We start from the raw sequence: 24,749 nt of genomic DNA on the forward strand, positions 1-24,749 counted from the left end.
GAACACGTGCAGAATACAGAATAGATTAAAAGAAATAAGAACTGTCTGCATAGACCTTACTCTTTCCTTACACAGGAGAATCAAGCACACGTTTGTATGTGAGTACCTCCAGAGGTGAAACTCCATCACCCAAATGTAATGAGCAGAGACATTACAATCAGTTCTAACTGTATCTTAATGCTGTGCTGAAGAAGCCTGAGTCAGGATGTAAACCACTTTCTCTTTTTTTCTTCAGATGAAGCCATTAATTTTGTCAACAAGCCCAAAACAACTCCAGAAATATCAGTCAGTCTTTCTGAAGACCTGGAGCTGGTGTGTGAGGTGTCAGCTGCAAGCGGAGCTGTTGTATGGAAGAAAGGTCAAACAGAGGTGAAGCAGGACCAGAGGACAACCATCATCTCCCAGGGGACGCACCGCAAGCTCATGGTCAAAAATGTGACCCTGAAAGACCAAGGGAGCTAGAGCTGTGAAACAAAAGATGACAAAGCAACATTCCAAGTGAAAGTCAGAGGTGAGAAAATGCTTGGAATCTTAGCATGCAAGGAGTGAGAAAAGGGGAGGTGTTTGAAGAGATCTGGTTACAAAATTTGAATGACACAATGAGGTGGAAAATGCCAATAATCAGACTAATAAATGGCCTGGGTTGCAAAGGCCCACAGTGCTCATCCAGTTCCAACCCCCTTCTTTCTATGTGCAGGGTTGCCAACCAGCAGCCCAGGCTGCCCAGAACCACATCCAGCCTGTCCTTGAATGCCTGCAGGGATGGAGCATCCACAGTTTCCTTGGGCAACCTGTTCTAGAGGGCCGTTCCCTTCTGATTTACTGGAAATGTAGAGAGACATCAGAAGAAAAAAAGATAAGATAGGAGGTTCAGCAGTGCATGCAGGTGTTCTTAATCTCATGTCCAAATCTGCTATCAGATAGGGAAATGTTTAGCTTTGTGATATGATGTGATATGATATGATATGATATGATATGATATGATATGATGTGATATGATATGATATGACATGAAATGATATGTCTATCATTTCCCAAGGCAAAATAGAGGGGAAAGTATTTTCCTGTCTTAGTGAGGCATCACGATGCTCCCTGTGAAGTGCAAGTATAATGAAAACGGGCAACTGGAGTAAGCTCTGCAGCAGACTACAGCAAAACTGTGTGACTCTTGTGATGTCCCTGCAGAGAAAGAAGACGTGTTTACAAACAAGGACAAGATACAAAAGGAGATGAAGGCTGCACCAACAGAAAATGCCACGCTGAGCTGCGAGGTGGCCCAGGAGAAGATGGAGGTGAAGTGGGACAAGGAGGGGAAACTGATCACCTGGAGCAAGAAGTTCAGGGTGGAGTCAGAGGGCAAACAGCGTCGGCTGGTGGTGAGCCAGGTGGAGAAGAAAGGTGCAGGGGAGTACAGCTGCGAGGCTGCTGGCCAGAAACTCACCTTCAAGATTCATGTCACAGGTAAGACAGGTGTTGTCTGAAATACAGCAGAGAACAGTAAAGTAAAATCTAGTTTCTATTATACAGTGATCCAGTTGCAGTAGTCTGTGCTGAGGATTTTTCCCTATACTTGATTGCCTGGGTTTGTAGAAAGTATTTGGTTTTAGTATGGCACAAAGACCTGTTTCAGTCTGTCTGTAGAATAATAATTACTGATATATGTACAATGGAAGCAATATTCAAGATATTATTCAAATCTCTCCTGTGCCTGAGATCCCAAACTGTAATTCTTGTTCACCGAAACATTTGACTAAGATAAGTATGTGCAGTGAGGCTGGAGTGCATGTTGTACGTGCAGCCTTTCATGGCAGGAGAAGCAGGAACTTCTCCTAGTAGGACACTGCCTTTTTACTATGCCTTTATGTTGGAGGCTGCATCTGGATAGGTGAGTCTGCTACTCACAGTAAGAGACCTGGCAGAGCTGACTATTCCCAGAGCTCAAAGTAAAATAGATATCTGCAAATCACACACAAAGAACAAAGGACTGCGTTGGTGAGCATATTTCCTTTGTGCCTTTGACAGTCACAGTTGTGGCAATGGTAGAGGCCATGAGGAGTCTGTTCAGGAAGCCAGGAGTACTGTTCTGGGTCATGAAAAGGCAGCCAGTGGTTTGACTATCACACGTTTATGTGTTTTGATGTTTCACAGTGGGTCTTAAGTTAAAGGAACTCTGATTTGGTTGCCTGCAGGACAGATGTTCTTTTGGGTTCAATATGTTTGCATAGTGACTTGCAACCATGGGACTGGTGTTCAAGGACCCTCTTGGTTCCTTCAGTTCCTGGGTTCTTTCTTGCCTAGATTTGACACTTTGTTTCAACAGAAGAGCTGATATTCTCTAGTGAAGGCTATTAGTTTGGGCACAAGTGGTAACCTAAACCTGTTCCAAGCTGTACATACAAACCTGCAAGATGGTCTCATTTCAGTCCCTCAGTCAATACTTTTTCTTTTCTTCCCTCAGAGCCAAAACATGTGTTTATAAAGCAGGAGAAGGTGCAGAAAGAGGTGAGTGCTGCCCTGGCAGCAAGTGCCTCCCTGAGCTGTGAAGTAGCACAGGATCCAACCGAAGTAAAATGGTACAAGGATGGAAGACTGCTTGCCTCCTCCAGAAAGTTCAGAATGGAATCTGTGGGCAAAACACGATGTCTGGTTGTGGAGCAGCTGGAGAAGAAAGATGCTGGAGAATACATCTGCGAGGCTGCTGGCCAGAAGATGACCTTCAAGTTGGAAACAACTGGTGAGCATTCGCTTTGGGAGCACTAAGCAGCTGTTTATGTGGCTTAGAGGAGCAGGAAGTGAGCCTTGCCAAAGGGAAGGTGGTGTGGAGCAGGAATGCAGTTGAGATCAAACCCAGCAAACGTTTCCAGATTGATGAGGAAGGGGTCAGAAGAACCCTGACAATAACAGGGATCCGGGCTGAGGATGAGGAAGAGTACTTCTGTGAGTCCAGAGATGACAAGAGCAGCATTACCATCACCCCCAAAGGTATGTCTCTGGAAATGAAGGCTGACAGTGTGGAAGGATCCTTGGCTTCCCTCATCAGCCATTACAACACTGCAAAGCTGAGTTCATTTGTGTGTTTATGCTGTTCTCTGTGTTAACAACCAAGTACAAAACTTCTTTCTCTCTAAATAACTGTGGAACAACTGCTTCTGAAGAGCACAGCAGTTACATGGGCAAATCAGCCTTCAAGGCTGGAATTAAGCATCCCAAATGTAAGATGGGAATTTTTTTACCCCTTCTTTGCCTCTTTTCTTCTTGCATCTTTGTAGATGCAAGGAGGATCTCCCCTACAGGCAGGAGATGTGAGTGTGAGTTATGGTGATCACGTACTGTGAGTCATAAAATCTGAAGCTTCCAATAAAATCATTGACTCTGTTGGCTCTTTGAAGGTGCTCAAACATAACACGATTGCAGGTTTTTAGTACATGAAAGGCTCTTAGAAAGTGGAAGCAAACAATCTGTTCTCTGTGCAGAAATAATAGACCTAAATTGCAATGACAAAGATGCAAGTTCTACAACAAAAAATCTTTTTAATGGTTGGATGACTGGATAAGTCATTTGGAGGGGCTTTGAAGCCTTCACTGTGGGTTTCAGAAAAGGTTAGTGAAATATGTGGGGCACAAAGAGCTGAGCATGTCCTGGAGCAATGGAGAAGGGCTGGATGATTTTTGCGGGTATTTTTAGCCATAGAATTTTGTGTTCTGGTGGTGTCAGTACATTCCTTCGTACAACATGGACGGGTTGGTTTGTTGCATTGGTTCAGACTTTTGTACTAGGAGCTCAGCAGTGGTTAAAGCTCACACTTGTGCAAAGTAAACAAGCTCCTGCAATTCATCTCTACTCTGTTTTAGCTGTGGATTAGCTTGACAGTTCCCTTCCATAAGCTTTATGGTTCCCTTCTGTAAGTCTACTTACACAGACTGAGTTGCTTAACTTGAAGTCTTGCTCCAGGATTTTGGGCATATTCTTAGCAAAAATATCACAAATAATTTCACCAACAATTCTCCCCACCTATATGTAGCTTTCCTTTTTTTCACTGGAACGGTTTACACTGGCAGATAGGGTGGGCATGTAGAAACAACCCCATTAATTCTGACGAAGCTCTGATGTCTCTGTCTGGCCTTTGTATTGTGATTCTGCATGCATGCCCTGTAGCTAAAGCCTGGATGTCTTCCCCAACATCTTCAGTCTCCCATCCTTACTTATGTTACTCCGTTGCAAATCTCTCTGCTAGTCCAAGAGAGTTTTTATTTTACCCCTTCTGTGAGGCAGCAGCTGGATGGGAAGGATGAGATGAGGACTAGGTTGTTTGGGTGGATTTTTTTTTTTTTCTTAAGAGCCAACTGGGAATCAAAGATACCAAAAATTGAAGATGAACTGTGTCATACAGAGCAGGGTTTGTCAAATCACTGGCATGCACTGTTAGCACATGTTCTTCATCAACATATTCTGGGCTGAGAGTTGTCACAAAATTCTGCTTCTGTGTCCCAAAATGTGCACTTATCACTTGTATTGGCAGTTGCTCATGTTTTCTCCAAACTGAATGGTTGTAGGAAATAAAATAGACAAGCAAACAAACCAAACAACCCGCAGATATTAACTTGCAGCTGATTGTCAGTGCTGATCGTTGTGCCATGTGCATCACTTCACATCCTTCTGCAGCCAACAGACATTGGAAAATACAAAGACCTTCAGAGACTACTTTAATTTCTAGATGCACTGAATTACTCTCTAGAGTGTCTTTCTGAATATATAAGGAACCACAGGTGACTATGATCCTGATTTATATCTAGGTTCAGGCTTACTGTTTCAGTTAGGTTAGATGAATAATAGCTCCAGAGAAGATAGGGAAATACAGCAGTTCATTGATACCACATGTCAGAAGAATGCAGCTCAGTGCTGGGCAGTTTGCTGCTTCATTCCCTCTTGCAAGTTGGACCCAAGGCTGGAAAAGACCACTGAGATAGCTGAGTCCAACCCCAGCCCACCCTCACTGTGTATGGTTTGAGAATGATTTCAGAGCAAGGTAAATGAGGAATAGCCATGTGAGAACCTGTTGTTTTACTGCACTAGAAAAGACACTTATTCAAAAGACAAGTGTGTGTTCCACGCTTGAGATTGCAGGAGATCCTAGAAACAACTCAGCTGCTCAAACCTGTAGTCTGGCTGAATATTTTATTGTCAGTTCTGGTCAGGAGGAGATGCTTGAGTAAGACAAATAAAAGGTCATGGGTAAGTTGGTCCTTCTTGTGATATACTTCTAGGCTTTCATCAGGGAAAAGCTTAATTAGTCCAAATAATTGTAGCAGAAACCACACCGAGAACATGAGAGTGAAATTTATACTTTCTTGCCGTGAAGGAAAATTTTACCTGGTTCTGCCATTCCCCAAATGTTTGTTTGCTTATGAGAAGAAGAACTTTGCAAAAGTAATTTTTTTTTTTTTCAGTCTTGCGTGCAACACAAAAAGGGGTAAAATCTAGGAGGCCACCTGAAATGTTTTTTCCATCTGGAAGGATCCATTTAAGAGCACCCATGGACCTGGTTATGAACAAGATTTCTTCTTTGCAAAGGCTGTTGCTTAATTGGCAGATACTGTACCTGGGAGAGGAAGAGGGAAGTAACTTGTTTTGGAAGTCCTGATGCTATTCAAGCACTCAAGGTCAGGCTGGATGGGGCTTTGTGCAATCTGGTGTAGAGGGAAGCATCCCTGCCTACAGCAGGGGGGTTGGAACTGGATGATCTCAAAGGTCCCTTCCAACCTAAACCTTTCTCTGATTCCTTTGATGATTCTATTTCTCAGCTGCTGGTGTGAGATCTCCAACTTCTCCCCATTGTCTTTCAGTGCGGCAGGTGAAGCTGGTGAAAGATCTGCAGCCCCTGGAATTCCCTGAGAAGGGAACTGTCACCTTTTTGGTGGAGGTGTCCCATGAGGATGTGGAAGGGACTTGGCAGAAGGACGGCGTGCGGCTGAAGCCTGCACCAAATATCACGATGGGTGTCCAGGGGAAGAAACATTCCTTGACACTTTCTTCTGTGACCCTTGAAGATGCAGGACTCATTTCCTTTAAAGCAGAAGGCATGAATTCATCGGGGATGCTCACTGTGACAGGTATTGGTTGGTGCAAGGTGTGATTATCTGCTCCTGTCCCAGATGACTTGAACAGCAGAACCAGCTTTCCTTCCAGCTGCAAGGAATGTTATGCACTGGGCCATTGCCACCAGAGTATCCCTGAAATATCAAGAGGATTGTTGTAACATGATTGTCCCTAGCACAAGTAATGATAATGTGCTCGAAACAATAGGTTTTTTTGTTGTTAATGACATGTTCTAGTAAGTATGGAGAGTAGGCACTGCCTTTCATTATTCCTTATGCCAGATGCTCCTAGAGACCTCATTCCCAACTAAATCCACATCCTTCTTTCTCCTTCTCAGAATTGCCTGTGAAAATCAGCAAACCATTGGCAGACATTAGCATCACTCAGAAGGACAGGGTCACATTTGAGTGTGACCTGTCCAGGCCCAAGGTGGACGTCAAGTGGTTCAAGGTATGGCATGTAATGGTATTTTCCTTTCTGACTTGTCTGGAAATGAATGAGAGCCTTTAATTTCACTTCCAAGGGATGCGAGTCTGAGCTTTTGCTTGATAGCTTTTTCACTGCTCTCTTTTCTTTATGCTCTTTTACTTGCCCAGATCAGCACTCTTTGTTATTATGTCCTGAGTTCATTTATCAAGTTGAAATGGAAGTTTGTTTTGGGTTTCTTGTGAACTCCTGAGGTCTTGCTGCACAAAATATTGTTGGTTGGTGTAGAGTCTTGAGCTTCAACTCTAACAGAGAAATTCTCAGCCAGGATTTTGTAGCCTTGTTGTGAACTGGGTTTTAGGGTGAAATCTGAGTTTTCTTTGCACCTGACAGTGTGAGAATTTGCTCTGGCTCTTTGTACCTCCCCGGTGCTCAGCTGTTCCTTCCCTTACTTGGGGATAATGTCATTTATTCAAGATGATGTCCAAACGGGCTTGTTAACAGTCCTCTGCAGTGCTTTAAGCTGTCATAGATCAGCCAGAATTTATGCATGTTCTATAGCCATTCCTGCATGCTGAAAACACTGCACTGTGCTTAAGCTTCAGCATATGTTCCAGTAAGCACAGTTCCATTAATTCTAGGGGAGTGGGTGAATTAAGCATAGATCTGAAGGCTCCCTTTGCTCAGTGCAGAGATGGAAGGACACATGGAGATCTGACTTGATACTTTCCCTTCTTAGATGGGAAGGAGCTCCATCATAGTAAAAAAGAGGGCATTACTTCCCAGGGAAATAGGAGAAGTCTCATGATTCACCAGTGTGAATATGAAGATCAGGAAACATGCACGTTCCAAGCAGCTGAACACAAGACATCAGCTACCCTAAAGGTTCATGGTATGTTTAAATGAAAGAGCAAATAAATCCTCTTGTGGTGTTTTGCACCACAGGAAGAAATGCTTCATGGGCAGTTTGGGCATTTCTTGGTTAGTCATTTTGGATACCTTTCTCTTTCTTCTTTATGCTCAAGGCAGATTTTCCCTCCATGTGTTGCACTGGTTAAACCCCAGTTTGTAGTTCATCAGCTGGCTCTGAAGCATCAGACTGGTTACTGAACAGACGGGTCTGCTGTGCCCTGGTAGATGCCACTTTCCAAAGGGACGTATGAAAGGATGCTTTTATCTGATTTCCTACTAGATGCTGTCCTCATGTGGCCACTTGGGTTCAGTGTTTGCATGAACATGAACATCTGTTCTGTCCCATCAGTTTGGTGAACTCTCATTTTCTCTCTCAGTCTGCAACCAGGTTGGGTTGGTGTTTCAGTACTTGCTGTTTTATGCAGGAATTCTGCCCCAGAGGTTTATCCAAGTTGTATCCAGGCCCTTCAGAAGGAAAGGGAAATAGTAGCACAGAAATATGAGCTGATTCTGACATAAAGAAGTGCAGACCTGGAGAGTTAAAAGTGATTGTGTGATGTTCAAGGGATTTTGAAGCAAAAATGTCCCCTAGGTAAGATTTCTGGCTGACATTCCCCATACATTGTGGGCACACAAGCTAAGGAGAGACTAGTGATGAGCATGCAGAGAAGCCAATGGTTCAGACAGGTTTGTAGTGACATGACATTGTAGAGTTCTGCCTAGTTTTCCATGGTGGAAGGTGGTGTTGTTACCAGTTTTCTTTAACATTTTTGTAGGCAACATGGCCAGTGGAATCAAATGCAGCCTCAGCAAGTCTGCAGATGACACCAAGCTGAGCGGTGCTGTTGATGTGCTAGAGGGAAGGGATGCTACCCAGAGGGACCTGGACAGGCTGGAGAGGTGGGCCCTTGGCAGCCTCATGAACTTGAGTGTGGCCAAGTACAAGGCCCTGCACCTGGGTCAGGGCAATGCCAAGCACAGGCACAGGCTTAGAGGAGAATGATTTGAGAGAAGCCTTGACCCTGAGGAGAAGAGTTGGTCTGGAGGGAGGTGTCCCTGCCTATAGCAGTGGGATTGGAACTAAATGACCTTAAAGATACATTCCATTCTATTGTTTTTCTACCCTTAATTTTGCTTGAAAGGTTTTAGAATAAATGAGATTCTGGTTTCCATGAAAACTGTTTGCAGGGAGTTCCATTGTAGCTAGTAAGTCTATGTTTAAGTTCAAGGCCAAAAATGCTTTTACTGTGTTGAAGAGAGAAATGACGCAGGAATGGATGATGGTTTAGAATAAAACATAATCCTACTTATTTTCTATGCAAGTATGTGTAAGGAAAAGATGCTTGACTCAGTTCTGGAAATATCCTGACAAATATATCTCTACTGTTTCACAGCTGGAGATATCAAGATTGTGAAACCAGTGGAAGATGTGGAAGTGAATGAGTATGGGAGTGCATCTTTTGTCTGTGAGATTTCACACGATGAGGTTCAGAGCCAGTGGTACAAAGATGACAACAAGCTGAAGGCTGATGACAACATCAGAATGCGGCAAGATGGTAGGGTGTAAGAGGGGGATCTTTCTCCTGAGTGGGGGGTTGGTTGGAGATCAAACAGAAAGGACATCTGAAATGAAGTGAAGAAGGTTCAGAAGGGAGTTCCCCTTTTGTTTTGGGACTGAGGTTAGGGTGGAACAAGTGACAGGTGGGAAGCTTAGTGTGGGAAGTGTGATGCTATCCCACCATCCCACACTGCCAGGAGCAGGTAGGAAATGAGTGCAGTTCTTTCCAAAGTGGGGGTGAACAGGTCAGTCAGTTCACCTCTCCAATGAGGTTTTGTCTGACAGTGAGTGTGATCCTTCTGTATCAGGTACTTTGAAGGTGACGGCGGCCGCATTCGGTCAGTCCTTGTAGAAGCCATGTTTAGATTCTGCTTTGGTGGGGATGTGGATATGGGGGAATGGGTGGTTTCATTGACATGAGAGAACAGGCAGTGATGCTGTGAAACCAGATGGATGATGCTCAGCCTGGCCATGTTCCTCAGAGCTCTTTGCTCAAGGAAGCCAAGTGTGGTTGTGGGTTTGCTCTCAAGAGCACAGTTTGGTAGGGATGAGTTGGCGGTTGGACTAGATGACCTTAGTGGTCTTTTCCAGCCTTAGTGACTCTGTGGTTCTCTGCTTCAGGAAGGACCTACTCGCTGACTTACACACGTGTCCAAGTCAAGGATGCAGCAGAAATAAAATCTGTAGCAGAAAAAGTGCCCATCTTACAGTGAAAGGTAATTATGCTTCTGATGACGATTTTGCTTAAATTATCTTATGTTATAAACCAGCCAACAACTTTTGCTTTAATGTCAAGGAAGTTAAACACCACCAGAACCTTTCACAGAAATAAAAACTCCTAGCTACCTATTTTTCTGCCCACAAAATATGCAGCTTGTATTTTGGGATTTACTTTTGCTAAGTAAAACAGATTATTTTCGTAGGAGGTTGATTTTCTACCTCTAGACTTCAGATTTGTGTTTGAATGTTGAGGGATAAAAACATAGCTTGACTTTTTCTTCATTTTCTCTGTCTGTTTGAAAAGAGCACAGGGTTTGTTTTTTTTAATATATACAATGTTAGGGTATATATATGATGTTAAGTGTGATAAAGAAAAGGGAGACATTTGAGTTAGCACGCTACTCAAGAGTTCAGTCCCCAGCTTTGCCACTGTTACAATTATAAGGGCAAGAAAATCCTGGAAAATGAATTTCTCCTAAGTAGAGTCATTACATTTGAGCTACAGAGACCTTTACTAGGAGAAAACTTGTTGTTCAGAGCTAAGTTGCTGTATTTAACCAAAGTAATTATCAACGTCCGTGTTTCATTGAACCTGTATTCCATTTCGGAATGCGAGGAGTTTGATATCGGGATGGGAAGGTCATGGTTTGATTTGGATGTTGGACTGGGAATCAGAAGATCTGGGCTCTCTTCAGGTTGTCAGTCTTATTTTCTGACTTCTTAACAACATTCCTTTCTTTCTATTATTTTTTAATGATGTTTTAAGGCATTTTGAGCTGATAGGTGTAGTGTTCATGTGCAGTAATGCTGACGTGAGTAAGTAGGGTGATAATGTAAGGGTATTTTACATTCCTTCTAAATCTCTGCTTTCTCTTGTTCCTTCCTTCTTAAAGAGCAATCCATTAATCTAGTAAAGGAGCTGTGTGATGAAGATGTGACTGAGCTTGAAGAAGCCAAATTTGAATGCGAGATATCCATTCCTTCTGTGAAACCTCCCAAGTGGTATCTACGTGGGGAAGTCTTACAGGCTGGCAGAAACTTGATTATGCAGCAAGAAGGCACCATCCACCGGCTGACCATACTGAAAACCACCACTGATATGTCAGGCACCATTCAGTTCTCAATTGGCAAATCCAAATCCACAGCCAATCTGCTCGTCAGAGGTAACATATCCTGGCTTGGTTTACATCATGAAGATGGAGAATTAATTAATGTACAGTCTTCCTTCACTGGGGTCTTTGAAATATTGTGTGTGTGTCTGGAGGGTCTTCTCCTTTTCCAGTTCAAAGCCGTTGGACACTAAATGAGACAGCTGCATCTCAGTAAAAGATCTGCTTGTATATTTGTAATGTGCTTACTATTCAGATCTACAGAGCTGAGGTTTTGTCCTTAGCTATAGCAAAGAAGTCAAATCAGGTGAAATTAATTGTATTTCTGAACTAGACAAGTTTAAGTTTGGTAGCACCTAAATTTGATGCAGTTTGTCATTGATTTCATCTGAAAGAAACTTCCAGGCTTTTTATCTGCTGTTGTCCCCAGCGTAAGAGCCTCCATTCACATCCTAAAGTACTTGTTATATTTTCAACTCACTCTTACTTGAATAAAAGCCTCAACTGGGAGCAATTTAATAAGCACAGAACAAGAGCTGGACCTTGCATTTGGTAGATAATATACAGTATTACTTTATAGAAATGTAGTCAATGGCATTCCCTATAGACAATCATTTGTTTTATCTTTAGAGTGGTTCAAAGAACCATTGTGAACATGACATTAATTGGAATGGAATAGACGCAAGACACTTTCCTCTTCTTCCAATTGTCCTCATCCTTTCTTCTCTTCCACCCCTGCTTTGCAGATTACCATATACAAATCACCAGGAAGTTGGAGGACAAGACAGGTTTGGAACGTCATTCTGTCATCCTGTCCTGTGACTTCAGGCCTTCTCCAAAGGTTGTGAAATGGTCCAAGGGCCACACACCCATCGAGCCGTCAGAGAAGTAAAAGATCAAGAGGGATAAGCATTCAGCAGAGCTCAAGATTCTGATGCTGAAGCCCGATGATGCTGGTGTGTACAAGTGCAAGGCAGGAATTGCAGAGACTGAGGCCACGCTGACAGCTGAAGGTATGAGCAGGGAGGGTGGCCTCTTCCATGTCCTATTTCACCTCAGATTTCTCTTCTTGAGGTTGATTTCTGCCGTTCTCTCCTGATAAATTTATAAATGTATAATCTTCACTGAGAAGATTACACAAAGATCATCTAGTCCAACCATTCTACCACATCCCAGTATGATTTATAGTAACAGTGGTAACAGTTCACCTTGTTTCCCCACAGCCCGCAATGTAGAAGTAACGAAGCAGCTGCAGGATGTGGAAATTGAAGAAGAGAGCTCTGCTGTCTTCTCCTCCGAGCTGTCCCATGATGTCGAGGACGTGGAATGGTTCCTGAATGGCAACCTCCTTTACACCAACAATTACAATGACATCAAGAATGTTGGCAATTGCTGCACACTGACAATGAAGCAGGTTAAGCCTGAGGATGCTGGCACAGTGACAGTGAAGTCAGACAAGGTGTCAGAAAGCGCGTGCCTGAAGGTGATAGGTGGGTCTGATCACAGACCTCCTGGATGTAAGAGATGCTAAGGAGCTCCAGTTCATTCTATTGTGCAGCAATCCTGCTTCTAAAGCTCACCTCTCTGGGGTGACAAGTCATCAGGGGCTTTCTTCCAGTGGAAGGTTCCATTGCAGCAGATATCAACGAAGGAGGATGGTTTTGGTGTCCTGCCAAAGCATTCCATTGCTTTTTATCATCATTTTACTTAACACAAGGAGAGTTACAAGAGCAATTTCTTTTACTGCTTCAGTAACATGCAGTGTCAGTTCTGTTGTCTCCAAGGATTTATGACTGCAGGGAGAGATCATTCAATGTGTGTTTTTCCTCTAGAATGACTAATGACCAGGCTGTGAGCAACCCAATCTAGCTGTGAATGTCCCTGTTTATTGCAGGGGAGCTGGGCTAGATGGCCTTTAAGGGTCTGTTCCAATTCTAAGGATACTTTGATTCTAATCTGCTCTCCCCAGCAATTAAGCTCTTTTACTCTATGCGCTCAGAGTTTGAAGTTTTTCCTCTTTCTCCTTTCTTTTGCATTTGGTGGATGTTTTTTTTCCCAGTATAAACACCTGATGTGTGAAATAGAAGATAGATAAAGGGAGTCAATAAAACAGGAAAATCAAAAGTGTTTAGCAGCTTATCCTCTTAATACTGAGCTCTGCTGTATGAGCTCTGCTCCATGTGAGGGCGATGCCAGCTCTCCAGCTTTAGAAGAGCTGCATCCCAATTACTTCATATGATATCAGTCCCACCCATGGCAATGCAGGCTGTCCCTCCTGTTCCCTGTATTCTCCTACTGTTTAGTTCAGAATTCCATAAAGCATATTCAGTCAACAGACATGAAACCGCTTTAGGTTTTATATTGGTGTCGTCAGTACTGGTAAAGATTTATTGATCCCTCTTTAAAAATCTGAAAGCAACTGGAAATGTCTCAACTTTTGTATCACGTTGTTCTGTTTTGCCTGTTTAATTGCAGAGAAGCCTGCTGTCTTCATGAAGTCCTTGGATGATGTTTTTGATGAGGAGTGGGGTGTGATTAAATTGGACTGTGAAGTCTCTAAAGAGAAGGTCAAACCAGTGTGGAAAAAGGACGGTGTTGTGCTCACTTCTGGCAACAAGTATGAGCTGGTACAGTCTGGGAAGACCCTATGTCCCCTTACCCATGACCTCGAGAAGCCAGATGCAGGTTTATATACCTGTGATATTGGCACTGATGTTGCCAAGTCAAAGGTGAGCAAAGTTCGGGGTAAGTACTGTGGAAAGTGAAGGAGTGCTGAAAGCACATTCAGTGTGGTCACTATGTCTTACACCTATTCCCCGATGAGCTTTAATAGTTTCTACAATAGAACTGTATTTCTGCAATTTAGCACAGTGATGTCTGCAAAATTCCCATTGCTTTTGATGTAAATGTATCTCCTTTTGCCATGAAAATCACCAAACACATCAAGAATGTCCTGGAAATGTTTCCTTTCTAAACATCCCTAAAATGGAGAAATGGTTTGAACATCAGTAGGGGTAGGATGGTAACAAATGAGCTAATAGAAACATTTAATTTCTTGTCATAGGCAAAACCCTTTTTCTCACACAGCATCCTAGATTTGCCCTCTCTGTTAGGTTTTTCCCTCTGTAGCTCATTGAATCTTCATTCTGCTCCATGGACTGAGCTGCTCGCCTTGTAGTTCTTCCAGAGCAAAGCCAAGAGATTCACGTCTCTTTTTTTTATAGCTTTCTGGTAATTCTGAGTGAAGAATGTCTTAGAGAATACATCAGTGAGGAACGCAGCCATGTTCTGCAAATCCTGAGTTAAAACACCAGTACTGCTACTCACGTCAATCACAAATGCCTTTTCTCCATATAAACCTCATACTAACCTATTTCTTATCTTCCAGAGCTGAATATTGGCATTACCAAACGGCTGAAAAGCACTGAAATCCAGGAGGGAGAAGAGTGTACTTTTGAATGCATTCTGTCCCATGAAAGCATTGATGAGTTCAAGTGGACACTGAATGGAAGCAGTGGAAAGTGGTGGGCGATTTAAAGCTTCTAACGTGGGTTGGTAAGAGACTCTCCTTATCGAAAGTGTGACTCCTACTGATGCTGGGGAAGTCGTTTTTATTGCCCATGGTCTAACCTCCACATCCTCTCTGTCTGTGAAAGGTAATGAGATGGGAGAGATTCTGGGGTCTGATTCCTTCAACTGTCTTATGGTAAGATTGTCATGAGAGCTAACTCATAATATGGTTAAAGTGAATAGCAACCTTCTACTTGAACCTTGAAGCACTGAGAATTTCTCTTAAAAATAAGTAAAAGGAGGAACCACTTTACACAAATGTGAGAACTACCCAAAGCACTCGGGTAGTGTTGGAAATGGGCATCTCACTCCAGCTTGTTCCATTAACAGTAAATCAGGAATGATCTGTTGAGGGAACTGTGGGAGCAAATATCCTCTAAGTATAAGCTGAAGGGATGGCCTTCACATCATCTAGCTGTACGACAAATTCCTATCTAGAACATGTGCATCTGAGAGCATCCTCTGAGGCTCCCATTGTGATGAGTGGAGAGAAGGAAGAGGCAGTTTTCAGACATGGTTCCATCCTCAATGGGGTAGATTTAAGAGAGAATAAATGGTGCCTGGAATTCTGTTGTCTGTACTTTGCAGATTACTGCTGGCTGTAGGATGGCCTCTGTTGCAAGTGCCTCTCTAACTTATCTCCAGCATGTAGATGCCTGTATTTTGAGAGAGGCATTCTACCCTAAGTGTATGTTACTCAAAAAGCATGTTTTCTTTCAGAAAAACCTACTGAGGTAACAAAACAGCTGGAGGATAAGACAGCAGCAGCAGGGCAGGACATCAGCCTGAGCCGTGAGCTGTCGAAACCAGATGTGAACATCAGGTGGTACAAGGATGGCAAAGCAATCAGAAAAAGCCAGAAGTACGACTTGCAGCAGGAGGGAACTGGGGCCATTCTGATCATCCATGACTCTACTGCCAAGGACAGCGGGGAGTACACCTGTGAGACAGAGGACTCTGAAACAAAAGCCAGGGTCACTGTGCAAGGTGAGTTGAAAAGCACACTGGGGATGGCATGTAGAGAAGTCAAGGTAAATATCTGCAGCCTGTGGGTGATGTTTTTCTCTTCTGTTTCCTTGAGCGGGATCAATTCTTAGTTTTCAGAAAATATGGTGGATTAAAATATTTTAGTTAAAATAATATCTAAACTGAATGATAAATGGCATGAGAAAGCAAAGCTGAGAACTAAGGAAGGCTCCAGAAAAGAAAACAAAGTCCAGTATGGCATATTTAGAGACAGGTGAAGAACCCTTGAGTGCACTGAGGAGTACTATGATACTCTGGAATGTCTCTTGGGCTCCCTACAGCACACATACTTGCTCTGGGGCATGTCTGGATGTCTGTAGAGCTAATTGCGGGGCCCTGAGAAACCTCTGGGGCACATTAGGGGGCACTGGCTTCCATGTGAGTGTTCCCAGGTTCCCAGAAGTCAACAGGGAAGCCTTTGGAGACCCCTTGGGAAGACTCAGTGGGGCCCTAGAGTGATGTAGCAGCTTGTGTTGGTTGCATCTGCTTGGCAGGGAAGCGATTTCCCTGTTGGAAGCTGACTGATTGGGAGGTGATTTCCTTGGTTTAATTAATTTAATTACCTGGATTATAATTAAATAACACTGTTCAGCGTTCAATCAAGATTATATTTCTCCAAAGTACTTCAGTCATGCATCTGTTGCAGATTTGCTAAAATATATCGAGTTTATTCAAAATTCCAGTGATGCTCCTAAAGCACTTGAAGTGCATTTGAGGGGGGGAGTGACAAAACAGCTCTGAGAGAATCATCATCTAATCAGAACATTGGAACGGTAACTAATAGCAGAGATTCTGATAAGAATATTTAAATTTTCAAATTACCTTTTTCTAAAGTTGTATTTCACCAAGTTTCATCAACACTTGGTTAAAACACTGAAAAGCTGACTTGCTATGTTTCTTTTTATAAAAAATCATGTGTTACAATTGAGAAAAGAAGGTATAGCATGTAACATTCTCCAAGTAAAGTGCAAAAAACATTTCTTCACAGTTCCAATTAATGTCTTATGTTTTGTTCAGACTCACTAAATGATGTATTTCAGGGTACATGACATGGGAATATAAGAAGACTATTCAGAGCAGGAGCTGCAGAGCAAGATGAACGGCATGAGAAGGTAAGGCCGGGAACCAAGGACACAGCTTTTGTGTCACTCAGCCACCTGTGGCAGAGGTCAGGATTTCAGCAGGGATTTCTGCAGACGTTCCTTGAACACCCCCAGGGTGGGTGACTCCACCACCTCCCTGGGCAGTCCATTCCAGTGCCTGGCCACCCTTTCTGAGAAGTAATATTTCCTAATGTCCAGCCTGAACCTCTCCTGCCGCAGCTTGAAACCATTCCCTCTAGTTCTATCAGTAATGACACGAGAGAAGAGGCCGACCACCAGCTCACTGCAACCTCCTTTCAGGAAGTTATAGAGAGCAATGAGGTCTCCCCTGAGCCATCTCTTCTCCAGGCTGGACATTCCCATCTCCTGCAGCCTCTCCTCATATGGCCCCATTGTGCTCCAGACCCCTCACCAGCTTTGTTGCCCTTCTTTGAACACGTTCCAATGCCTCAGTGTCTTTTTCTCAGTGAGGGGCCACAAACTGGACAGAGAATTCAAGTTGTGGCCTCACCAGTGCTGAGTACAGGGGGACAGTCACCTCTCTGCTCCTGCTGGCGTCACTGTTTCTGATGCAAAATGTATGTAAGTGTCACATGTGTGACATCCTTTTTGATGGAGTTCTGTGACTGGAGTTCAATGGATTTGAGAGCTGACTTGAAGCCTGTGGGCATCACCCAGGAGTTGGGGTGAGAGGATGAGGCGTAGGAACAGGAACCTCTTTGGTCGTTATTAACTCCCAACTTTTTGGTCAGGAATCTCTGTGTGTTTCTTAATCATGTAAAGAACAGAGTCATTGTGCAGCTTGTGAATGAATTGACTCACGCCTGCTGATTGGTGCTGTTCTCTACAGGGAGCTGCAATGGAAATGGACACTTGTGGTCCTCTGTCCAGCCCCCTCCCGTGTTGGATTTTCTGGGCTTTGAGACACGTCTTCCAGATGCACTTTGTGTTATTTCTGATGTGTGACCTGTTGAGCTCCAGCCCCAAATGAGGATTCAAGTACTACCACCGCAGTCCATTGGGACTGTAGTATTTCTTGCTAAACAGAATTCGTGTGCACCCTTGTCTTTCGTCTGCACAAAGGATCTTGTAATCATCTCTGTCTGTGTTTCTTTTAGACCCAGAGATGGAGCAGAGAGAAACACAGACTTGGGTGGATCTTCATTCAGGAGCAGGGACACGTCATGCTCATCTGAGGTGTCTGGCTGACAGCAAGAGCAGAGAGGTAAGTTTCATAGGGTCGCGTGCCCATTTTATTTTATTTTTAATTCATGATGCATAGAGGCGTTCCCCAGATAAAGTGAGCATTTCTCAACTGGACTTTCTAGAAATGAGCTAGGCAGTGAAAATGGGTTTGTAGCATTCCTAAGAGCCCCACAAGAGAATGCTGAGAGTTAATCTGGCACCCTCCTTTGGAAACGTCCGTTGTCTGTCAGCTCTTCAGCTGTGCCCTAACACCTCCCATTGCGCTGCCACACCAGGATAGAATTCCAAGCCCACACTGAGTCCTGGAATGTTGTGGTGCCGTGTTGGAATCAGATGTGACCACGTGGTCTTGGCTCCCCGCCTTGTGGGGGGTCATGGTGGACCAGGCTGTTGGCCGTTGGTGATGTCATAAGCGGCTGGAATGAGGGGAGGAGCGGTGCGTTCTGTGTTCCTTTGTGGGCGAGCTAGTGGAGTGGTTGGTTGTGTTGTGGTTCTTGAGCCTTTAGTGCCGTTAGTGCTGTTAGTTAGTGTTGTTAGTTAGTGTTGTTAGTTAGTGTTGTTAGTTAGTGTTGTGTTGTTAGTTAGTGTTGTTAGTTAGTGTTGTTAGTTAGTGTTGTTAGTTAGTGTTGTTAGTTAGTGTTGTTAGTTAGTGTTGTTAGTGTTGTGAGTTAGTGTTGTTAGTTAGTGTTGTTAGTTAGTGCCTTTAGTTAGTGTTGTTAGTTATTGCCTTTAGTTATTGCCTTTAGTTATTGCCTTTATTGCCTTTTTCTTCACACCATCGTGTGCAGCAGCTTGTAGGTAAGTTGAGCTAGCGTGGGATGGACGGGTGGGCAGTGAGGTGTTGAGAACTGCTGGCTGTCGGAGCTCACAGCACCGTATTGCTTACTCTTGACCATCAGACGTAATTTTCCCCTGGTACACACGTTCCAAAGGGGATATCAGTAAAGTTGGCACCTGTCCTGTGCTTCTTCCATTGTCTTTGCTCAGTAGTGGAAGCATTGTAAAGTTGCTGGGTGGACAGGCATCACGTAGCCTGAGACTCAGCATGTCTTGCAGCAAGTGGATGTGACGGTTGTGCTTTGTGTGTTATTCCATGGATGTCTTAGCCGTGCTCACTGACCTGCTCTTTCTCTCTCCTCTCCTCGCCCTCCGCCCACTGCCTCGGTGCAGCTTTTGCTCTCATATCATCTGAGCAAAGCGACAAGGAACTGCTGCAGAGAGCTTGAGGTGATCTCACTGCCAGGTACGTGCCATGTTTTGTCCCCCCGCATGGTTTTGCTGCAGGGTATGCGAGGGTAGTTCTGAAGAAGTCTGTCCATACTGTCCTGTGTGAATAGAGAAAACAGAAGTGTGTTTCTGCTCTGTTCCAGCTGTTCACACTTGCTGTGATGGGTGCTGCGTGCAGTGAGATCAGCCGTGAGCCTGAGGTGGCGGCGACGGAGGTACAGTATGAAGCTCTGGCTGGTCTTTGTTCCCTATGTTGAGCCATTAGAAGGAGCTGCAGATGTACTCTCCTGCAGGAAAGAATAAGCCAAAAAGGGCCTGGACAGCTGTCTGCGCCAGTGCCATTGCTGATTAGTCTGGGTAGAGAGAGATGCATCTTTGCATGGCCTGGCAATGCACGCCAGAAAGGGAAATAACTGTGATGAGACGTGCAGCTCCTTCTGAAGTGCTCCTGATAAGGATGGAGCACATTTGCTGCAGCTTTCTCTGCAGATGTGCTCCTCACCTTGAAATCCTCCTGTGCTCTGTTTTGCAGGCTGATAACATGCGGAAGCCGCAGCTGGTGCGTGCTATTTCATCTGTTAACGTACCAGCGATTGCGGCAGCCCATGTTATCAAGAGCCACGTCGCCCAGGGGCCGGATGAGCTCTCCCTGGAGGTAAGCAGTTCCAGGTGTTCCTTGTTGTTGTGCACGGGAGATTAGTATAGGGTGTCAACGCCACAGGAATAGTCTCAGAGACCTTTAGAATATCTCGTGAGATGAAGCTTCGAAGGTTCTGTTGCAGCTTAGACTTGTTCTGGGTTGGGAGGAGTTTGCTGTATAGGGTGTTAACACCTCAGGAATACTCTCAGGTATTTTGTGTCGTAGAAAAAGGCAGTCGTTTGAGCTGTGCTGAAGCTGGGATTGACGTTTCAATCTCTTGCAGGTTGGAGATCTGGTGTGCATCCTTGATATGCCACCAAAGGAGATGAGCCCCTGGTGGAGAGGCAAGCTTGGCTTTGAGGTAGGCACACGTTTTTGACTAGAGAGCACAAATTCAGTAGAGTCGGGAATCTCAGGTTTGAGCTGCTCTGCCTGCACAGTTGCCCTGTGTGAGTGTCAGAGGACCTTCCCTTTGGCTCTGGGCTCGCGCTAATGCCCACCTGTCTTTTTGTTCTTATTACAGGTTGGTTTTTTCCCTGGTGACTGCGTGGAGCTCATCAGGGGAAAACTTCCTGATTCCATCCTCAATTCCTTGCCAGAGCCAGGTACATATGTTACATTTGACAATACGGGTTAGTAAAATGGGGTAAGAACGTGGCTTTCAGGGGTTTCGTTAATGCCCAAGTTGAGCAAGCTTAGCAAGAGGACTGCATTAAGCTCCTTGGGCACCTCCAGGGATCGGGAAAATTCGTTCTTGCATGTCCTTGTTGGGAACGTTCTTCCCATGCACTCAGCCTCGTCCAACCAAGCCAGGCCTGAAATGAACTGGTTTCTTTGTTTTGTTATGCAGTGCCAAAGAAACGGGGCAAGCTCATCACTTGCCTTCGTTCTCTGGTGAAGGCCCAGCCCAGGAGAGAGAAGCAGCCGGAGCCTCCGACACTCTCCGGATCCATGTCGTTGCTTGACATCGTTGAGAGGTATTTAGCCAACAGGACTTGAGGGCTGAGCTGTAGGAATGGAGACATCCTCTGCTGTTTGAAACAGAGCGCGTTTCTAAGCTGTGTTTCAGCAGAAAGCAGGCAATGCCGGGAGCAGGAAATTATAGGCAAGGGCTCGGTGCAGCTCTTCCCTCACCCTGCACCACGACTGACAGCATGCTCTGTTTTCTCTGCAGAATGAGTTCTCCCAGTAAGAGGGCAGAGTCAGCAGCTTGCAGTTGGCGTTCCTGCTTTTGCCTGGGCAAACCATCCCCTGTGGCCAAACGCCAACTGCAGAGCAGTGCCAGGGAGCCCTCTGAAGCAGAAGTCTTGGTCCTGGCAGGTAAGCGTGCAAATCCAGCTTTCAAAACACTGCTTGTCAGCAACACAGGTAGAATTCTTGCTTTCAGTGGGCTTGTACCTCCTTCTGGCGTTCAAGCCCATGCCTGACATCTTTGGTTGACCCCAGTCTTTCCCAAATGAGTCTCTTGTCAACACAAGAGCTGGACCTGCACGAGGATCACTTTCCAGACAGTGACACTGTTGCTCGAAGCCTATTTGCTTCTGCCCACCACCACTACATAGCCAAATGGCAAGAACCTCCTTCATGATTCATCTTGCGAACGTTCAACACTAACCGCTGTGCATCTACTCCTTCCTAGGTGACCCAAGCCCTTGTGTATCCCCAAGACGCAAGGCATGTTACGATGATGAATCTTCCATCAATGAAGAGTTGATACTAAGCACAGGATGCTGCAGTTCGGATGAAAGCCTTCCATATAACATCAGCTTTCAAGAGAAGAATGTCATCATTGTTGAAGCCCTCATCCATCCCATCCCTACTGAAGCTGCTGACCTGAGCCTGCCAGACAGCTCAGCCACCAGCCTGGACTCAGTGCCTCTGCAGTGCAGCCCAGCCCACTTGCAGCCCGAGTGCCTTGACAGCAGCACCACCATGCAGGCTCAGGTCAGCGTCACCGAGGAAAAGCCAAACATCTTGGAGGGGGAGGTAGAATCAGGCCAAGAGTCCCAGGCTCCAGGCAACAGCACGACTTCTGAGCCACTCTCGTGAGACAACAGAGGATGAGTCCCACCGTTCCTCCAGACCTCACACACCCTCCTTTCTCCTTTTGAATAAAGGCACGCTTGTGCTCAATCTGCACCTTGACTGCATTTTGAGTTTTCATTCGCAGAGATTGGGATGAGTGCAAGAAACATCAAGGCAGCTCAGCTTGCAACGCTCTGTCTGTGGTGTGCATGCGGCTGAGATCTGGGTGTGTTCCCATTTTGCCTGACTTTGGGATGCCTGCAGCGAGAGCTCTGCTACCATTGTGTATGGCAGCAAATAATCTCTAGCATTCCGGATGCTGCTCATGAAAACCCCAAGCTTCCCGGCTGTGGCTCTGTGATGCTTTCAGGGCCTTTTGATGCTCTTGGACACCATGGCTGCTCCCTAACACCTCTGTCCTCCCACCGTGTCCATTCCTGGCTCCCACCTGTGAGCTGTCCCTGCAGATCATCTCCAGCCCTGCCATCATCGCGCTGCGGCAGGAGGAGCTCACCCTGACAAACATCAGGCAGTGCTGCCTGCCTCTCTCACTCTCTAGACCAAGTGTAACTACACTGTCGTGGAGACAAATGCTTTCTGTCACATCCACAGCCATTTACCTGTAGGCGGCTCATGCAGAAGAAGATTCAAGCAACAGAACCTTTTGCTCAGCTACAGCACACGAATGCTACAAAGCCAGAAACAACCCGCAAGCTCTGGGTCTGTTTGTCTTGCAAAGGCATGCACCGACTGTGTTTGATGGTACCCCCCATCCTTGATTTCCTTCCCTGCTTCTTGTCTGATGGCACTGCTGAGCCAGGAACAAGCTGCTCAGTGTGGCAGAGCATGGTGCAGAGCTGTGCTGGGACCTCCTCCCCTTCCTCTGCTGCAGATCAGTGCCCCACACGTGCCATCGGGATGCTCTGGCACGGGATGTGCCTCCGACCCAAAGCTCCTTCCCACCTCCCAAGGAAAAGCAAAGCAACCCAAGCATCTCCAGCAAAGCTGCCCAGCAGACAGCAGGGAATGCAAACAGCTTCTGGCTGCTCCCCTGCACTCCCGTCCTAAGTAAGAGACCCCACGAGGACTGGCTGGGAAATCAGTGCATGACACACGTGAGTGTGCACAGCATTGTGCAAAGCAGTGGGGTTCCATGAGTTTGTGTGTGTGTGTATCTCTGCTGTTATGAAAGCATGGGAAGACTGCCTTACTGATTCCAAGAGAATTACTTGTCCTCAAATGATTTTTCCTGGCCAAAGTTAGAGCCTCTCACAGGTAATCGAGACCAACAGGCTGTTGTTGCACAATCAACAGGCACAATCTAGATGATCAGCTGAGGAAAATACAGCATCATGCCAAGGGTACTAGATAAGTGAGCAGCTTGAGATCTGCACATTTATGGGATACTCATGGTCTTAGACAATATTTGCTTAGTGAGGTCACACTGAATGAAAGCAAAAAAGAAGATGAATGAAAATATACACAGGAGAAGAAGCCTCTGAGGCTTCTGAAGTGTTATGACCAGAAGACATAAACTCTGTTAAAGCAAACGTTTCTCTCTCTTTTTTGTGTTCTTCCAGGGAGGCCTTGATTACCGCCTGAACACATGCTGTGGAAGCCCAGCTTATGCAGCACCAGAGCTAATCCAGGGCAAAGCGTCTATTGGCTCAGAGGGATGTAGAGCGGTGTTTGTTTTCCCCTCTTTCCCTTCCCTCTCCACAGAGCATTTCAAGGCAGTGGAGCTCAGGTAGGCTCTCTTGGTTTCCCTTCTGAATTCTGCTAGGTTGCATTGCTTGGTAGCTCTCAGAAGCTGTCAGTGGCCACAGACTAGAAAAGTGCAATTGGTCTCAGTTCACACAGCTGGCTGGTTTGTCTCTGGCTAATCCTGAACTGCCTCAAGCGACTGCTTTGGGGCTCTACAGAACAGCAACTTCAGAGATCTCTTTCCATTACTATGTTTTTGAAAGAGCAGTTTGCTCTGTTAATTATCCATCATTTTTGTGCAGTCTGTTTTGTCAGACTTGTCTTAGCATCCAAGTTGTATGTGAAGACTAGCTGGCATTGTGATTTATAATGTACTAAAAATTAAGAGAGATGTCTGGAATTTTGGAACCCACTACTTGCAGTTGTTAATCTGTCCAAACTGGTCTGGTTTGGAATGCCCTCATCCTTCTTGAATCGCTCTGCTGTTAAAGGCGGAGCAATTCCTACAAGTGCCATGGCCCCACTGTTGCTCTAATTCTTGTTTCTTTGTTTTCCACACACTGCTTTTCAAGCCTCCTTTTTCTTTACAGTCCAAGTGAGAATTGCACTGTGAGGTGTCTGAACCTTGTTGTGCCTCTACATAAATAGAACAGCAGCAAATCCTGGTTTTAGTACTACACTAAGCTTAGTGGAAGAACAATTGAATGAGGGTTATATGCTTTCTCTGGGACGATAAGTTTTTTTTCCTGAGGGAAAGAGCCAGCTTTTCATGGGCTATATGTGGGCTTTGGCAAGGGCAGACAATCCAGTTTGTCAGGAAGCCATTTGAGGTGCTTCAGGTTTGTAAGCTTGTCTTTTTGTTTTTCAGGTGGATATTTGGAGCATGGGTGTACTGCTGTATGCTCTGCTGTGTGGGTTTTCGTTTTGGATGATGACAATATGATGGCACTCTACAGGAGGATACCAGTGGGTATCAGTGGTGCTAGAATACACTGAGAAGGGAAATAGCTGAGCTTGACAAGAGGCCTTGCTTTTCGGATGGCAGAACATGCTGAGCTGTGGGTAGAAAGGCCTGTCTGCTGAATATTGTCCCTGTTTTTGCTGCTTTGTCTACCAGTATTTTGTGGATTTGGTTCTACGCTTGGTTGGCCTATGTGGCACTGTAGCCTGATTCTATACCATGATAGCATACAGAATTTAAGGAGAAGTATTTTCTTGCCAATGGGCGGATTTTTTGTATCTGGTTCTTCAACTGGCTGCTCCCTATACTATCTGTAGTAAAAATATAGACACATCATTTGATTTCCCAGAAATGAATGTTCCTAAATGCCAGCTCTTCTCATGTCTACGAAGAGCAAAGTTCTGCATTTGCTATTAGAATTTCCTCTTCTAGAATCAGGAGGTAATGTAGGACCCCACAGATTTCC

General features: G+C 45.0%; 3 protein-coding genes and 1 long non-coding RNA gene across 4 annotated transcripts; all 4 read left to right on the forward strand.

Moving 5' to 3' along the window:
- Positions 1-7,326: 7,326 nt before the first annotated feature.
- Positions 7,327-10,874, forward strand: LOC146753416 (obscurin-like protein 1). Its single transcript, XM_085529357.1, has 4 exons — positions 7,327-7,414; positions 8,829-8,990; positions 9,614-9,708; positions 10,606-10,874. Exons 1-3 carry the CDS (start codon positions 7,327-7,329, stop codon positions 9,703-9,705), a joined length of 342 nt encoding a protein of 113 aa, XP_085385483.1. The 3' UTR covers positions 9,706-9,708; positions 10,606-10,874.
- A 697-nt stretch (positions 10,875-11,571) lies between these two features.
- Positions 11,572-12,664, forward strand: LOC146753417 (myosin-binding protein C, fast-type-like). The gene is made up of 2 exons (XM_085530496.1): positions 11,572-11,834; positions 12,045-12,664. The coding sequence occupies exons 1-2, from the start codon at positions 11,756-11,758 to the stop codon at positions 12,350-12,352; spliced, it is 387 nt and encodes a 128-aa protein (XP_085386622.1). The 5' UTR covers positions 11,572-11,755; the 3' UTR covers positions 12,353-12,664.
- Positions 12,665-13,202: 538 nt separating this feature from the next.
- LOC146753418 (uncharacterized) lies at positions 13,203-19,169 on the forward strand. The gene is made up of 6 exons (XR_014939963.1): positions 13,203-13,550; positions 14,210-14,376; positions 15,112-15,378; positions 16,458-17,745; positions 18,897-18,969; positions 19,097-19,169. It is a non-coding gene; the product is annotated as an uncharacterized LOC146753418 (long non-coding RNA).
- Positions 19,170-19,489: 320 nt separating this feature from the next.
- Positions 19,490-21,732, forward strand: LOC146753419 (uncharacterized). The gene is made up of 6 exons (XM_085528712.1): positions 19,490-19,608; positions 19,877-19,954; positions 20,117-20,198; positions 20,444-20,570; positions 20,768-20,913; positions 21,233-21,732. Exons 1-6 carry the CDS (start codon positions 19,495-19,497, stop codon positions 21,640-21,642), a joined length of 957 nt encoding a protein of 318 aa, XP_085384838.1. The 5' UTR covers positions 19,490-19,494; the 3' UTR covers positions 21,643-21,732.
- The last annotated feature ends 3,017 nt before the right edge of the window (positions 21,733-24,749 follow it).

This window comes from Coturnix japonica, chromosome Z (assembly GCF_054131305.1).
Source record: "Coturnix japonica strain WE chromosome Z, WE-NBRP24, whole genome shotgun sequence".
In the NCBI taxonomy this organism is placed as follows: Eukaryota; Metazoa; Chordata; class Aves; order Galliformes; family Phasianidae; genus Coturnix; species Coturnix japonica.

What these genes read in the sequence shown, in the direction of transcription:
- LOC146753416 (XM_085529357.1), top strand. Translation starts at nt 7,327, where the DNA reads ATGATTCACCAGTGTGAATATGAAGATCAGGAAACATGCACGTTCCAA. An exon ending in AGCTACCCTAAAGGTTCATG is followed by an intron (nt 7,415 to 8,828) that starts GTATGTTTAAAT and finishes ACTGTTTCACAG; the next exon opens with CTGGAGATATCAAGATTGTG. An exon ending in CATCAGAATGCGGCAAGATG is followed by an intron (nt 8,991 to 9,613) that starts GTAGGGTGTAAG and finishes TCTCTGCTTCAG; the next exon opens with GAAGGACCTACTCGCTGACT.
- LOC146753417 (XM_085530496.1), top strand. Translation starts at nt 11,756, where the DNA reads ATGCTGAAGCCCGATGATGCTGGTGTGTACAAGTGCAAGGCAGGAATT. An exon ending in GGCCACGCTGACAGCTGAAG is followed by an intron (nt 11,835 to 12,044) that starts GTATGAGCAGGG and finishes GTTTCCCCACAG; the next exon opens with CCCGCAATGTAGAAGTAACG.
- LOC146753419 (XM_085528712.1), top strand. Translation starts at nt 19,495, where the DNA reads ATGCGGAAGCCGCAGCTGGTGCGTGCTATTTCATCTGTTAACGTACCA. An exon ending in CGGATGAGCTCTCCCTGGAG is followed by an intron (nt 19,609 to 19,876) that starts GTAAGCAGTTCC and finishes AATCTCTTGCAG; the next exon opens with GTTGGAGATCTGGTGTGCAT. An exon ending in GAGGCAAGCTTGGCTTTGAG is followed by an intron (nt 19,955 to 20,116) that starts GTAGGCACACGT and finishes TTCTTATTACAG; the next exon opens with GTTGGTTTTTTCCCTGGTGA.